The following is a 17,777-nucleotide window of genomic DNA, read 5'->3' on the forward strand; positions in this document are numbered from 1 at the left end:
GCCTCTCACCTTCCTGACTCCACACCCGTTCTAACAGGCTCGCTAATCACCTGTGCCCCGGCTTGTTCTAGTGTGAACTGTCATGGAAAGCTCACACAGTATTCTATGTTTCTAGAAAGAGTGATGGTGCCTATCCCGTGAGGGTGAAGGCTGTCCGCCCTTATCAAGCCGGGAGTCCTCCAAAATTAAGTCCAATTAGCTACAAAGTCCAGTCCCTGTTCGCTACAGAAGCTAGCCAGCCACCGGTTAAGCGAGAATAATCTGCTAAGCCTCGTATCATTGCCTCTCGCAGGCAAGGGGCCAGAAACAATTACTCGATGCTGACACATCTTTCTGGCGAGATATCCTGGCTATGTTCCACTTTGTAATCTCTGATTGCATTATCCTTGTATCATTGGTGTCGACATATATCACTATATCTGAGTAGCTAGTGTTTTTAGCCCCACGCTGGTGTTTAGGTCCAATGCGAATCAGCTCCCTAAAGGCCCTTTATACTCCCGTGGTCGCCCGCATGGCATCCCGTGACCGACGAATTGCCCCGCACAGCACCTCTGCGTAGCTTGCCGCGCACCCAACAAAAATAGTTGCTGTGCGTCGACCGCCGCGGAGATCATCTCTCGTGATTGGTCCGTTTTAGTCACATGCTGTGATGACGTACCAGCGTGCCCCTTGGTTCTACATACCATCGACGTCGCCGCCTTCTCAATCGATTTTGCAACATAATTAAACGTATCATCTGGTCATGTAGGTCCATTTGTTATGTCACGGTCGCCATTTGTTGTTGCTTTGTTGCTTGTTACTGAAAGGAAAGTAAAAAGGGCTACCAGAAATGGCGAACAAAATGCAGATGAAACTCCACCCTGTGGTGTCCTATCCAATACCAGCCGTAGCGACACCCCCGACTTGGAGAAGAACTGCAGCACACTTTCAAAACAGCGCGCGTGGGTTGCGCTCGAGTATAAAGGCAAACTACGCGAGGGACAGCCACAATGATGTCAGTGCGGTCGCCATCCACGTGAGTATAAAAAGCCTTAAGGCTACCTTCAATGTCGAGTGCTCTGACCCCAGGAATACACATTACAATGGCTGGGTTTTTAAGCTTGATGTTATGAGTGATGGAGTTACCTCTGACTAACGTGCTCCAGCCAGTAGACTGAGTTGGAATGGGACTAGCTAAAAGAGTGAATCGGTTATCCATCTAAACAGGCTTGCCGCGGTTAGCTAGCCACTTGGGTCTTATGCTAACAGGGCCAGTACAAGCTACAACATCAGGTGTGCCTGCCACATCTACAGTTACCAAACTATTCTGCTCTAGTTGGCAGACGTGTCCCTACAGCAGGGAAACCCTCTCAAGGAGAAGTGTGAAAGTGGGGCACAAGTCCATACTCACATTTATTTGGTCGGAGTTTTGGAGGCGAAGTCTGTGGGATAGCCAAAGAGCCTCATCGGTGTCCGGCACTGGTACGGCTGAAGCTCGTAACCTCGAAAACGGGGCTACTCTGCTCTCAAAAATTCAAAATAGTCTCAAAAAGTAAAACCAAAGGTAAAAGTAAAACATAAAAATGTAAGTAGAAGAGGAAAAAGCATTAATAGCTCGTCTCTCTGAGACACACAGCGTCGCGTGACTGGAGCAGCGTCTGGAGTTTGCGTGTTCTTGTGCTTTTCTACATTTAGAGATGTCAAAAGTACTGGTATTCAGTACTTAAGTAAAAGTACTGATACTTGTGCAAAAAACAACTCTGGTAAAAGTAAAATTACTGAAGCCACTCCCTTAAGTAAAAGTACACACTTATAAATGTACTTAAGTAAAAAGTCATTTTGAATTGTTTTAGGCCTTAGACCTGCTGCATGTCATCAGTGTGATACGCATGTACAGTTTTAATTTGCCTCGAGAAGTGCAACAAAAGGCAAGAGGAGTCAGAACTGTGAAGCATGACAGCAGAAGTGACAGCGAGAGGCGCAACCAACATAAATATATTCTAAAAGTGGTATTTTATTTTGCTTCTTCTTCAAGGTGAGAAAAATCTTAGTCAGAGGAGGAAAGCAAGCAAACACAGCAGTGAACTGAATGTGTCTTTGATAGTGCAAGCTGAACTTAGTGCAAGACCCCCTTGGGGGCCACCATTGGGGGCCACTACCGGAGACAAATTCCTTGTGTGTTTTGGACATACTTGGCAAATAAAGATGATTCTGATTCTGATTATTGAAAGCCATTTCTTCTCAAAATGAGTGCGGCTCTGCCATTGGCCTGGCTCTCGTTAGCATCATTTGGCCTACCTTTTGCTGGCCGGGGCTGTAGCTGGAAGTATGGGAGGACGAGAGAGTGTCCTGTGTGTACGTCCATGTGTTTGTGTGTGTTTGTATAATTTACAAGCAAAGCATCTCACAGATGGGAAAGCATGGAGAGAGGGTAATCCTTATAGGATGGGTTGAAATTGAGGTAAAGTACACTGAGTGTCAGTCTATAGGTGCAACTTTATCTCTGCAAATGAAATCACTTCTAGGTGAGGTGATGCTTCATTTCAAGACCAAAATGTACCAGTTTTGTCTTTTCCCCATCATGTTACTCCAGTGTCAGACATCATTGTTATTGTTACAGTGTTAAATCAAACTCACCTGTTGACGCTTTGGGCTGCAGGCAAAGGAAGTGGAGTTAGTGTGCGGTACTCGAGTCAAGAAGATTTTTAAGTGTGATCTGGGAATGGTGGCATGGCGAATCTCGCCCTAGGGAGGATAGTAGTGTTATTGAGCTTCTTGTCTGCCTCTTCCTTCGCTGAGGGGTACAACCCAGCCGGACGCACTCAATACTGCAGGCCACATACGCACGCCGACATATGGACCACATTAACATCATTACCAATTCAAAGCAGCAGGTCAGGACGCAGTGACCCAGCCCCAGGTTATCCAATCACAGCCCCTCCCCTGAACCATTCCCTGAAGGGGATTGGATTAGAGCATAGGTGTCAAACTCAAGGCCCGGGGGCCAGATGCGGCCCGCCACATCATTTTATGTGGCCCGCGAAAGCGAATCATGCTCGTCAACTTCTGTGAGTTTTGCTAAAATCTGTACCCAAATTCCAAATTGTCATAATAATAAACAATACTGTTTAGATATTGCATTTTTCTGTTACCAAACCCTTCTTCTACAGTAATTTAAACAATACTTGAACAAACTATTATCGTTGTCTTCTGATTTCAAAACTAGTTATCCCTCAATTTGTTGTGTAATGGTAATATGATTTGGTGATTAAACATTTATATGGTTTCACTGCTCTAACCTCCCTCTGAGGGAAATCATAACTACAATGCGGCCCGAGACAAAAATGAGTTTGACGCCCCTGGATTACGGGGTCTATGATGCTATATGGTCACTGCTGGCGAGGCCGATGATTGGCTAATTAATGTGTAGCTAATGAGCAGAGGATGCAGGATTCTGCTGAAGATTAGGCAACGATCGTCAAATCCAGATATTAACAATGTACTGTATTTTATGAATAGCAACTGATGTTTTTGACTTCACAATGGTCACGGCGCACCAAACAATTTTAAAGCGTCCCCCCCATTTTCCATTAAATTGTTTCGTTTCAGTCCCCATGTATGAGTCCCCCTTTTGTTCTTCAATACTTAATTGTTATTACTGTGCTTTTTTCCCCAATTTACTATCTCTGGTATTATGATTCTTGAAAAATTGTCTTTGTGGCGAGGGGTTACTTTGACAAAACATTTTTTAAGAATACTACGTACATGTTTTCCATGTACAGTTGGTCCAATGCTGTAAGTATTCCTGTTAGCTACTCGGTCAAATTCAATATTCACATGAAATTCCAATAACGTGTGACAGTGCCTCCTGGCACTTCTCAGACAACAAAGAGTAACCTCTTGACTGTCCTCAGTGTTGTGAAACCCATCCACTTTGTCCCAAGTTTCCCTGAAGTACCCTCGGTGAACTTCCATCCATATTCGTTGTCGTTTACACACACACACACACACACACACACGCACACAGTATTTCCAGCCACTTGGGTTATTCAGCCATGTTTCAGGATGTGAACCCTTTGGCACTGGTGAAGGCGAAAATGGGAGAATAGAAGAAACTCGTGTATCTCAGCACCTGGTAATGGTGTTGCCTCCCAGTTTCTCCCAATTGTGCTCAATGTGATATTTGCACTGTGCTTGTCATCCATCTTTATATGCAATTTTTGATTTTACAGCTTGTAAAGTAATCATCGGTTTCAGTTGTTATCCAGCCGTTGAAGGACTCCTTTTAAACTCACGCAGCTCAGTGCAACTCATTTAATTATCATGAAAGGTCCTGGAGAGGTCATAATTTTATCTCTTAATCAGCCCTCAACAGTTGCCCTTTCTGCATGCTGTATTTCAGACCGTGCACCCAACTTTAATAGTTAAATAATGAAACAATGTGCTGGGATTATGGAGTTTGAGTTCCCATCCCAGCCGTGTTTGTCCAACTAACCGCATTTGAGCTCACGGAGTCAGGAGTACAGGAAATGAAAGGTCTTTTGCTGGCTTTGTCACATGCATGGCTGAGACGCCTGTGGTTCTACCTGTTTACAATAATGCTGTGATTTTATAAAGCCTCCCACCCGCATTTGAATTTCTCCTCTGTTTATGTCTGTCTTTCTGCCTCCCTTTGCCAGAAGTCCTCCCTGAGTTGGGTATGGAAAAATAGAATCATGGCATTATAAATAAATCAAAAGGTGAACGCTTTGAGCTCTCAGCGTTCCCTGTGAGCTGAAAAAGTAATGCACAGACTGTTGTGTACATTGTTCACAAATGTATAAGTATGCACAAGAAGCTCTGTCTGCAAACCCTAAAAGTCATCTTCACCCATAATAGAAGCCAGTAGAATTGTATAGACGTGGCGAACTTAATATGAACTGTCAAGGCTCGAGGAAACTCGACACGAGCTGCTACAGCAACTGAGCGTTTCTGCAGTCAGGGACAAAGAAATCCATCTGTTTCCATCATTAACAGTAATGTTACAGATTTTCTTCTTTCGGCATGGCTCTATTCCACAGTCACTCTCCTTCGTCCAAAGTATGACCTCTGACTACTTTTGCCCGCCCCCCAGATACAGAGACGACTATTGCTAATAATGTTCCAATGAGCTTTGTGAGGAAGAGCTCACATACAAGTACACCCTGCCAGTGAAGCTATGTACAGTTTATCCGCTGTCATTGCTCGCAGTACTGTAACAGCAGCATACACAAAGGTCATTGTGGAAGGGGGCATGCGTGCCTCTTGTTGACATAGCCCGGTTTGAATAGGCAGGCTGCCGTGGTGGCTTCTATAGAGCTAGGCCTGTTTGGTGTCAGTGGCACTCAGCTAGTGTAATTAAGTTCACTGTGTGCTTGCAAGGTTTGATGTTTGTGGCATCTGGAGAAAGCATCATATACACACTTTGCTCATTTTCTCATCTTAAATCTTGTTGAATGCAAATATAAACCAACCTGTTCGCCTAAAAAATAAGCAACCTAAGATCCATTTCGGTAATGCCACAGTGGCAACCATATGAGGGGATGTGTCTGTTTGACATTGAGATGTAACACATATTGCCATTAATGTCTTTGGCATGCAGGGAGTGTCTCTTCCTTGTCACTTGACTTGACTTGACAAGTATGTCGCTGGCAGATGTGCTCACGTATGCATCTGTAATGCATCTGCGTGTTCATCTCTGCAATTAGCACATTAATTAATTAAATATGATGAATATGAGGGGCATGGCGCCCAACTGGTTATCACATCCGCCTCACGGTTCTGAGGACTCGGGTTCAAATCCGGCCTCGCCTATGTGGAGTTTGCATGTTCTTCCCGTGACTGCGTGGGTTTTCTCCGGGTACTCCGATTTCCTCCCACATCCCCCAAAAAAAACATACATGGTAGGTTTATTGAAGACTAAATTGCCCGTAGGTGTGTATGTGTGCATGAATGGTTGTTTGTTCCTATGTGCCCGGCGATTAGCTACAGAAAATGAATGGATGGCCTATAAATATGATGTAGTTGAGTAACATGGATTAGTGTATTGGGAGTATCGTGCGTGTCCATGTGTTAGATTCTGAGAAAGACAAATGTTTTCTCACCTCACATTTGCCAAGAAACATCTTGATGATCCCCAAGACAATTCCAGAAAGTTTGTGGACTGACGGGAGAAACGTTAAAATTTTTGGAAGGTGTGGAGCCCATTAAATCTGGCATCCGAATAACACATGATGTTCTGGAGCTGCTTTCAGACCTGGACAACTTACTGTGATTTAGGGAACAAATAATTCTGCTGAATGTCTGGTCATCAGGTCATGCCCTCAAGCCCAAAAGGATTCTTAAGTTATACAATATGCAGTAGGACAATAACCGAAACACTTTCCAGAAAGTCCACGTCTGAATGGCTAAAAAAAAAAATACAGTTGTGTTGTTGAGTGGAAAACATTACAACTCTTTACATCGCACATTTGAATATTTGTACAATGTGGAGAACTAACTCTTTTGGTTAAGGTGGCAATCAAAGGAAGAGGAAAAAAATCGGTCAATGATACTGGCAATACATTTTCTCGCTTTTCCAATGAAAGTCTTATGGAGTATTGTCATTATACACATAATGTCTCAAATGTAATATTTGAAGTGTGATATCACAAAAAGATGCACTATATTTTAAATCCTACTACAAACTGCAAGTTTTTCCCTTCAAAGTTATCCCCATGGATTCTAACACATGCCTTCATGCACACCTGGAAGGATTCTTCCAGGATCCTTTGCAGCTCCATGTCACGGCCATCTTGATGTCGTCCACATCTTCAAAACGTATCCTCTCGGCAAAGAGGAAAAAAAATCACACTGAACCAGGTCGGGTGAGTCAGGAGGTTGCCCCAGCACGGCGGTGTTCTTTTCGGACTTCAGATGCTCAGGGCATTGTGAGCAGGTGCATTGTCAAGATGAAGCAGCCACTAGTTATCCTGCCATAACTCTTAACTCTTCTCTCACCTTGAACGAAGCAAACACCGCAGGATCTCTTTCTAGTCATGCTGCTTGATCGGCTGGCCTACATTAAAAGACAAAACTTGTAGTTTGTTGTATATCTGTTGTGACACCAGTCCTAGAACTTCTCTGACACACCTTGTAATTGTCTTTAACTCACAAAGTTAGTTGTTTCTGTATTTTTTTTATTCAATAGTGAATAGAAACATTCGGTTTTGGCACTTAGATGCGCCTGTTTGATACGTATATATGAATGCAGATTTGCTTTGTCATCATCTCACAGTTTAAAATTTAAATTCCCATCCATCCATATTCTATTCACTTTTTCAAACTGATAGTAGTCGGATGAAATTGTGTCCTTGTCACGAGGCCCCACCGGGCTTCCTCTTCTCTTGTGAATTAAATGTCACCGTCAACCATGGATGCTGACATCAATGGACGTATATACTTCCCACAGGAATTTGGTTTACAATGGAATTGTCTTTTGTCGTGGTAATCTAATTTCTAAACGTGAAACACAGCCAGATTAAGGTGTTGAATGCTTTTAAAATTTTATTTCAATTGATTTAAGCTCTTAATTGTTTTTTAGTGGTGAACTAACTATGGTTGTTGGGGTTCCAAAATGTAGTAAGGCATATATCTGGGTTCCTGCCACAATTTATGACAATTGAACCAATCTAAATTCTGTTCCAAGATGAATCCAAACTGTACATCCTGGTGGAAACGAGTCTTAACATTCCTTAAATTGAACCACAGCAGTGCATGTGTCGTCTGTAACTCTGCCTCTGCTGACAGACAAAGCATCGCTGTTCCTTCTTGGGACCACCTGTGTCCTACTCTGTTTGGGTGGTCAAAACGCACACACACACACACACACACACACACACACACACAGCCGTCCAAATCACCGTAGTCCAGGAATATCCTGATGGGCAGGCTGAACTGCCTAATCTGTGGTGAGTGAAGCATTCTAATTGGCCAGTCAACAGGTGCTGAGCCAGACTTGGGACTGGACAGCGGGGGACGCTTTGGCATGATGGCAGAACAAGGGGAGGCTCCAACGGGGGCAATTGTTTGTAGGGGAGTTAGCACTACCCAATCTCCAGCAAGCCTTGTGTGACTCACTCAGCGCATTAAGTATTTTCAATTCTACAACAGTGAGCAGCTTACACCCTCCACTTACCTTCTCTACACCCTTCTTGTGGGGGCTTTTAGTTTAGCCCCATAATCTTCTAGAGCTAGTGTGAGGCAACCGGAAACTTCCATCTGACACACACAAACACCAGTTTAAACCAGTCCAGTCCAATGTGGTCATCTCAGCTAATGGCTCTTTCATCTGTATCTTTCAGGAGGGACCCACATGATTACCCGATCCACTCCAGATTTGGGCAAGGAGAGCCTGTTCACAACCAAGACCACTACCGTGACAAACGTCAGTCCGTCGCTCAGTCGGCAACCTCCAACATGCATCACTACCGCTCATCTCCTCACGCCGAACAGAAGTACCGTGTGGCCATGGGTCAGGACGGACTTCCCTCCCCCACTACTGGCCGCAAAGAGCGCCACAACTATGAGTCTGTAGGAAGCAGGGGGACCAGCCCAGGTCGTTACGCCAGCCCGGACCGCTATGGCTATAGAGATGAGAGACAGTCTGATCCAAGACGGAAGAACCCCATGATAGGTGCCGTTTAAATCAAACTCTTTGCAACTTGAACAACAAAGAACGTGAACAGCTGGGATTCTTTTCGAAACCAAGGATGGCCAAAAAAGCAGACTGTGCTGTATATTTACAAGGATGTGGATGTATTTAAAATCTTGTAAAATTGTAAAATCCGGGGTATTTAAATGAATTACATATGGAAAAAACGTTTTTGCATAGAATCATGGGTTATTTCCTGACAAACTGGGAAGGATGTTTTTCGAGGACTCCTGACTTTCTGGACTCAAAAGGATGTCAAAATCAAAGAAAAAGGAAATTTCCCTACGCCAGTATAGTTTCGTCAGACATCTACAGCATCATTTACATTTGCAAATGAAATGACTGTATAGTAATAGTTGGTAGTGTTTCTAATAAAATGTAAAAAGTTTGATCAAGTCAAGACGACGAACGACACTGTGCCTCTATCAGTTAATTTATCACCATTTTTATACCAAGATTTTGCATGAAATAAATGTGAACAATTATTTCGCTGTGGTTCATTTATTCACACGCATGCATATTTCCCATATTCAGTCTAATACATCATTCGTCATCACTTTATAATCGTTCTAATTTCCCTGCACATCTCCGATAAATGAGCTCTGTGAGATGACTGATACAAGTAGCCAGTGTGCTGATAAAGGACCAAATCATCATCAGCAATTAGATCTCCTCCGGGATGATGGTTATGGCCCAATTTGCTCTGTGAAATAAAGATGGCACTGATTGGCAAAATTAGTCCTGAAAGGAGCATAATTATTGTGGAGAGAGAAGCCCCCCTTTTTTTTTTTTTTTTTTTTTTTTTTTAAATCAGTCCTTAATTACCGTCAAAGCCAACAGAGGGCATGCCTCTGCCAGTCAGCCTCTACATTCCTGTCTGCACCTTTTAAACCAGCATCAGCAGCACATAGTCAGTCACCTTGTTCCAATTCTGTATAACTAACACACTCTAGCTAGGGCTTCTGTTAGATAGTAATTGCACACTGATGTGTTTTGTAAACTAGGTACAATAGAACACAGAAATCTTGCAAAGTTGAACTATTATTAATAGTGAGGGCGGGGGAAACATAGTGGCACTATTTGTTTGTTCAACCATGTTGTGGCAAGCAGCAATTTATGTAATCGGCATGTGGAAAATTTGATAATTTACATTTAGTAAGTCACAAACTAGTACATAATCAGTTCAAAATCTGTTAATTACAGTCACTAGAAAGTCAATGTATGTATTTGTGTATTTACCTGTAGCTGAGCTGATACTGTAGGCCTCTCCATAATGTATTATAATGTGTGTATTATTGTTTTAGTCACAGTTTATGTGAATAAAACTACAATTGTCAAATCGTCGAAATGATTAGCTCATCTGAAAGGTTAAAATTGTCCATACGTGTGAATATGAGTGTCAATGCTAGTTTGTGTATGTGTCCTGTGATTTATTGGCCACCAGTCTAGGGTGTATTCCCCAAGTCATCTGGGATCAGCTCCAACTGAGCTGCAAAAAAATGGATGGATTGATGGATACATTCTGCTGAGGCTAGCAGAGTGCAATTATCATCACTAATACACATGACCCCTTTGCAGGGTGTAACATTTGCCTTCGGACAAGAATGAGGCCGTCGCCGTGGCCTTTATTTGCAATTGTAGGAATGTGTCAAATCTCCCCTTTCAAAAAAACTAAAATCAAATCTTGAAAAACAGTTTAATGGTCACATATGTGAACAGTCCGGATTCAGTGCGGCACGGTGGACGACTGGTTAGAGCGTCTGCCTCACAGTTCTGAGGAGTGGGGTTCAATCCCCGGCCCCGCCTGTGTGGAGTTTGCATGTTCTCTCCATGCCTGCGTGGGTTTTCTCCGGGCACTCCGATTTCCTCCCACATCCCAAAAACATGCGTGGTAGGTTAATTGACAACTCTAAATTGCCCGTAGGTGTGAATGTGAGTGTGAATGATGGTTTGTTTATATGTGCCCTGCGATTGGCTGGCAACCAGTTCAGGGTGTACCCCGCCTCCTGCCAGTCTTATGACAAGGACAAGAAACTTTGATCATATTACTCCCATACTCACCAACGTAGAAGCGTGGTTCCGGTCCACTTGAGATGTGATTTTAAGGTTTTGTTACTTACTTATAAAATATTACTTGACTTAGCACTCTCCTATCTCGCTGACTTACACGTACTCTATGTTCCATCCCGAAACCTGTGTTCGCAACACGCTGGCCTTTTGGTGATTCCGAGAACCAAAAAGAAATCCACAGATTCTAGAGCATTTTGTATCCGGGCTCCAGTACTCTGAAGAATCCCCTAACCGTGGATGTTAGAGCTGCTACCTCAGTAGAAATGTTTGAATCTCGACTTGAAGTACACACAGGCCTCTTTTACTGCCACTCCTCCTCTCTCCTCCCCCCCTCCTCTCCTGCTCTGAGAGGGGGCGATGACCGAATCTGAGGCTGTTTCTGTATGCTTTCTGCACCGACCAACTAGGACGAGATCAGAGGTGGACCAATACTCCGGAGGCGCTGTAGAGGATTCTGCTCCGACTGACCGGGCCAAATCCTGAGGCATAACCACTTTCCCGAAGGCATCTACCTGCAGTGCCTCATCTCTTTAAATGGACTCTTATGCCGTCTAAATGAACATTGTACAGCACCATACGGTGTCATATATCAGGGGTGTCAAACGTACGGCCCATGGGCCAGAATCGTCCCATCAGGCGGTCCAATCCAGCCCATGGTTGTTGTTCTGCCCATCAGGGAAGTTTTAGTAGATATACATATAGACACTTATTTTGAAACTCAACCTTTAATTTTGATACGAGCACCATAGATCCGAAAGTGCTCTGACGTGCGTGATGTGACATGCATGAAGCTGAGAGAGAAAAAAGAGATCGCCGCAGGGGGCATGCCTCCAATATGCACTAGAGACTTATGTTACCCTTTTATTTTATTTTAAGGGCCTTCCTTCATTTATTCATTCATTTTCCATACCGCGTCTCCTCACTCGGGTCACGGGCATGCTGGAGCCCATCCCAGCTATCTTTGGGCGAGAGGCGGGGTACAACCTGAACTTGTTGCCAGCCAATCGCAGGGCACATATAAACAAACAACCATTCGCACTCACATTCACATTCACACCTACGGACAATTTAGATCTCTTCAATTAACCTACCATGCATGTTTTTGGGATGTGGGAGGAAACCGGAGTGCCCGGAGAAAACCCACGCAGGCACGGGGAGAACATGCAAACTCCACACAGGCAAGGCCGGATTTGAACCCGGGTCCTCAGAACTGAGGCAAATGTGCTAACCAGTTGTCCACCGTGTCGCCAGGACCTGAATTATTGCAACAACAACAACAACAACAAAATCCGTATTGCATTGTGGGAATTGCGCGACTTCTAACGTATGCTTGTTTTTGATAGCATTAGTAGCTAGATTTGGGAGCGATCACGCAAATAGCTACACAGCGGGCCGGTCGTGCGCTGTCTGGGGTTCCTGTACATTACAGTCTGGTTTAGTCAATGTAGTGTTCTCAAGAATCACTCATGTGCTGTATTTCTTTTGTTATTCACTTTATTTACCATTCAATCAGCACACAGCTAGCAGCTCTTCAACCTACATTCTTCCTCGTGTCCTTTTCTTTGCCTCTTTTCGATGTCATATTTTTACATGGTGCCCCCTAGTGTTCTGATTGAGATACCACAGTTAGATCAAAAAAAGAATACTTTTATAACCCATCTTTTTTTTAATTAATGCCGTCTGTTTTTGATATTCACAAGAAATGTCAAGTTTAACCTAAAATCCATTCACAGTATATTTCTGTTTGAAATTGCCTCTCGGGGAATGTTTGTCGACAACAAAATGCAGTTTCCGGCCAGATGCACAATGTCAATTTAAGAAAAATACTGTTGATTATCTAAAAGCGGAAACCAATTGGTCATTAATTATTCAATTATTCAATGAAATGTCTCATTTTCTCTCCAAGCAAAAACATACTAGTTTATACTACATAGTATATCGTTATACTTGATAGAATTGTCAGTAGAATACTGGATTACTAATTGCAGCACTACTGGATGTAAATTCCTATTTGTGACAGGTCTGTTTAATGTCTCTTCAGAAATAAAGTAAGAAAAAGCAAGTCATAGCATAGCATGACTGAAAACCTACTATCAATTGGTTTTGAAAGCGCAACAAACTAAACCCTCCCCCTTGATGATTGGCTTTGAAGGTGCAAAAGTTTTGATCAGCCCCCCTAGTTTTCTTTTGAGATGCAATGCACTTTTTAACCAAATTTGTTTTGATAAATAAATATGGATTTTAAAATATATCAAATATAATGTATAAATGCAGCATATAATAATGCATATTAATTCCATCTAAATATTATATATTAAAATATATTTTTTGTTTGTTGATAAAATGACTGGAAAGGACTTGACTCAGGACTTGCCTGTCTCGACTTGTGACTTGCAAAGCAATGACTTGGTCCCAATTATTCATGAAATCAAAATCATGATCGCGGTGTAAATACGCAGCACGTTAACAGATAATACCATTAATTTAAGGCTCTTAAATGCTCTAACCCAGTCAAGAAGGCTCACCAGCACTTAATTCTCCTCAGGAAATTCTGGTGAACTTTGACTGCTGCACCATTGAGAACATGCTGACAAATTGTATCAAAGTTTAGTTTGGGAAATGCTCCGTCTCAGACCAGAAAACATTGCAGAAGCTGGTAAAAAAACGGCCGATGCATCACTGGAGCCTCACTACCTGCTATTGAAGGACATCTGCAGGAAGTGTTGTCTCAGAAGAGTAATCAACATCAGAAAATAATTCTGTTTGCACTCCGGCCCTCTGGGAGGCGCTACAACAGCTTCCGGACTAAAACCACCAGGTTCAGAACCGCTTTTGAATTTTGTGGGGGGTTTTTTTTCCCAACAACTGAATTCTACTCCCTCATACTCCACCCATTTTCACACAAATAAACCACACTCAGATACTCACCAACTCAGGGTTGGGTCGCCCATTCGGAGAGATTGACAAATGCTGAGGGTCCAATGGCCTTTCGGCGGCGCCCAAGAAAATCAGGTAAAAAAAAAATCACCTTCAATATACAGTTATTATATTACAATGGATTATTATATCCGTTTCCGTTTTCAACACCGCTCATCCTGGTTAGGGTCGCGGGTGTATTATTATAATTAACTTTTAATTTGAAGTCAAAATATTTCCGCTTTAAGGAAAGGAAAAGGGGTAAATTGAAATTAATATAATAAAAATCAATAATGAGCCAAGAAGATCCATGATGACTTGTTTGAATGCAGCGTTCCTGTCTAGAGCATAAAAGCAACGCACCCAGCTACAGCTGACAGCTGAACTTGGATGTCAACAAAGGCCGCTAGCAGCAAAGAAAGGGGCAAAGAGGCTTCGTAAAGGTACTGTTGTAACGGAACACATTGTGCAGAACTGAATCATCCACACGAGTCCCCGAGGAGGCAGCCGGCGGTAAGACTCTGTTCTAAGATCAAGAGACTCGCTAGCTGTGTTTACTTTACTGGCTGTGTTGAGCAGGCGCACTGTGCTTCATGCCCGTTGAATTAAGTCTCGTGTGTTCCGTTTGCTTGCATTGGATTTCTAAATGACAGTTGCACTTAAAATAATATATGATAAAGATAAGCCTAAAATTATCCCATGATTGAAGAATCAATTTGAATGAATCTAATTTTCTAAGATATGCGAATAATTTAATATTAAATCAACAGCAACGGCTTTATCAATATTCATTGTGGAGAAATGTCAAACATAAGTATCTCTATGGCTGGTGCTTGATGTTATAGTACTGTAATTACAAATATGTGTTTTGTTTCTGTTACGAGCTACAATTATTTACAATAGCATATTTTGCCCAAATGTTTAAACCTGAAACCAATTCAAACGCTAATGCCAATGCATTTAATGCACTTTGGCCAGTGATGAACTGATGGAGTGCAACTGTTTGATGAACTGTCAAACTAAACTAGCCATCCATTTTCAACACCGCTTATCCTGGTTAGGGTCACGGGGCACTGGAGTCTATCCCAGCTGACTTCGGGCGAAAGGCGGACTACACCCTGAACTGGTCGCCAACTAAACTACTGAATACCAAAATAAAATTGAAAAAAGCTTTGTTATTCAGTGAAAGAAATTCTGATGAAATCGTTGGTGGATGAATCCATCTTTTTAAAGTGGAGAAGTTGCACATTTACTAAATTTGGACAACTAAAATGGAAAAGCTAACATAGTTTCAAAGGTAAAGCCATTCCCAATTAATATCATTACAAATCAAATTGCCAAACAAGTTCTGTCTATATATATATATATATATATATATAGAGAGAGAGAGAGAGAGAGAGAGAGAGAGAGAGAGAGAGAGAGAGAGAGAGAGAGAGAGAGAGAGAGAGAGAGAGAGAGAGAGGGCGGCACGGTGGACGACTGGTTAGGACATCTGCCTCACAGTTCTGAGGTCCCGGGTTCAAATCCCGGCCCCGCCTGTGTGGAGTTTGCATGTTCTCCCCGTGCCTGCGTGGGTTTTCTCCGGACACTCCGGTTTCCTCCCACGTCCCAAAAACATGCACAGTAGGTTGGTTGCAGACTCTAAATTGCCCGTAGGTGTGAATGTGATCGCGAATGGTTGTTTGTTTGTCTGTGCCCTGCGATTGGCTGGCAATCCGTTCAGGGGGTACCCCGCCTCCTGCCCGATGACAGCTGGGATAGGCTCCAGCACGCCTGCGACCCTAGGGAGAAGCAGCTCAGAAAATGGATGGATGGATGGATAGTTGCACTACTGTTAATTTATAACGCAATTCTAAATATATGGTGGAACCTAGATTTAGCAAACTAATGGAGGAGGGGTCGTCCATTAAATCAGATTGTCTGTTAAATTGAAGCACTTTTTTGTGGCCTAAAAACACCAGTACAGTACAGAATTATTGTTTTGTACTTTTTTGTGGGATAAAAACACCCAGTACAGTACAAAAGTATTGTAAATAAATATGAAAAAGCTTTAAAATATTTTAAAAGATCTAAAGTTGATCTAAATTTACCTTACTGTTGCATGAAAAGGATGATTTTGAGTTTGAACTGGACACTATTATCTGTTAAATATTATCTGTTAAATCAAGGTTCCACTGTACTGTGGACATGTACAGTATATTCTGTGTAATCAATGTTTTTTTCTTCTCTAAGGATAATTTGCCCTGTGCATTGCATAGTACACTATACATAAAGTAACATACAGCCAGTGGTGGGCTGTGCATTTGGCACCTGGGCCTTCAGTGGGGACTTAATCCACCACTTAATACCACCACTATCCTATCATAATTCTAGAACCTGTCAAAACTATACAAAAATGCAATATAACAGCATGAAACTGTGCCACAGTCATCATCTGGAGCAGTTCAGTATCAATATACCGTACTAATGTCTAAAAATTTTATTTTATGAAATATGTCCATCTTATTTCACCAGAGAGTGTGTGGAGATCCCTCCAGATGTGTTTTGCTGGTCGAAGTTGGCTGTGTCAAGTTTTGCTCTGACCAACCAGAGCAGAGAAAAATAGTGACGTCTTCGAGAGCCAGCTCACTGGCACTTTGAGGACTAATTTAAAATCTGATTGGTTAAACAGTCCCAGTGCTAATATCATTTAAGTTGCGCTGACCAGCACTAATTTTGAAGACCCGGGGCAGAATAGATTGGCATGGCAGCATAGAGGCTGAAATCATGATCGTATGCAACACAGTACAATTTCATTAAACAAATTAGAATTGATGAAAATTCATGTCACTGCTTATGATATTCTTTAGGCCAGCAGGGAAGGCCTTGTTGACCCTGACCAATCACCACTGCGTATAGTTATCATACTATATAGCAGGGATGTCCAAATTGTGACCCGGGGAGCCATTTGTGGCCCACTGTCCATTTTTCAGAATCAGCTTTATTGGCCAAGTATGCTCCAAGACACTTTAGTATAACAACAAACAGCCATTATGACGAAATATGCATTTAGGACATGAAAAACATGAAAGTGTACGACTGGTGTGGTGATACTGATATGAAGGCAATTGAGCAAATGATGGCGGCACGGTGAGAGACTGGTTAGCACATCCGCCTCACAGTTCTGAGGACCCTGGTTCAAATCTGGCCTTGCCTGTGTGGTGTTTGCATGTTCTCATCGTGCCTGCATGGGTTTTCTCCGGGTACTCCGCTTTCCTCCCACATCCCAAAAACATGCATGGTAGGTTCATTGAAGACTCCAAATTGCCCGCAGGTGTGAATGTGAGTGCGAATGGTTGTTTGTCTATGTGTGCCCTGCGATTAGCTGGCGACCAGTTCAGGGTGAACACTGCCTCTCGCCCAGAGTTATCTGAGATAGACGCCAACACACCCGCAACCCTAGTGAGGATAAGCAGTAATGGAAAATGGATGGATGGATGGATGGATTAATAATAATAATAATAATGATACCTTATCGGTACCGCTTATCCTCATTAGGGTCACGGGTGTGCTGGAGCCTATCCCAGCTGACTTCGGGCAAGAGGCTGAGTAGGTACATCTTGGACTGTTCAACCGCCAATCGCATGGTACACACGGACAAACATAGACAAACGAGCATTTACATTTACACCTAAGTACAATTTAGAGTCTTCCATTAACCTAACATGCATGTTTTTGGAATGAGAGAGAAAACCGGAGTACCTGGAAAAAATCCACGCAAGCACGGGGAGAAACATGCAAACTCCACACAGAAAAGCCAGAGCCCGGATTCAAACACTCGGAGGGAGTTGTGCTAAACAGTCGTCCACCGTGCTGCCAATAATAATAATCATAATAATGGATTGCCCCTCCTTGAGCCGTCACCTTGAGTGGTGGAGGGGTTTGTGTGTCCCAGTGATCCTAGGAGCTACGTTGTCTGGGGCTTTATGCCCCTGGCAGGGTCACCCATGACAAACAGATCCTAGGTGAGGGACCAGACAAAGCACGACTCAAAGACCCCTAATGATGACGACAAACAATGGACTTCGTTTTCCCTTGCCCGGACGCGGGTCACCGGGGCCCC

General features: G+C 42.9%; 1 protein-coding gene across 3 annotated transcripts in view; it reads left to right on the forward strand.

Annotated features, from left to right (window-relative positions):
* pard3ba (par-3 family cell polarity regulator beta a) overlaps positions 1 to 9,174 on the forward strand; it is a 188,226-nt gene extending 179,052 nt beyond the window's left edge. For all 3 annotated transcript variants that reach the window (XM_061692038.1, XM_061692046.1, XM_061692054.1), the window contains one exon: positions 8,340 to 9,174. In XM_061692038.1, the coding sequence (XP_061548022.1) occupies positions 8,340 to 8,682 (343 nt within the window). In that variant the 3' untranslated portion in view covers positions 8,683 to 9,174. The remainder of the gene's footprint in view (positions 1 to 8,339) is intronic.
* Positions 9,175 to 17,777: the final 8,603 nt, after the last annotated feature.

This window comes from Phycodurus eques, chromosome 1, assembly GCF_024500275.1.
Source record: "Phycodurus eques isolate BA_2022a chromosome 1, UOR_Pequ_1.1, whole genome shotgun sequence".
Lineage (NCBI taxonomy): Eukaryota > Metazoa > Chordata > Actinopteri > Syngnathiformes > Syngnathidae > Phycodurus > Phycodurus eques.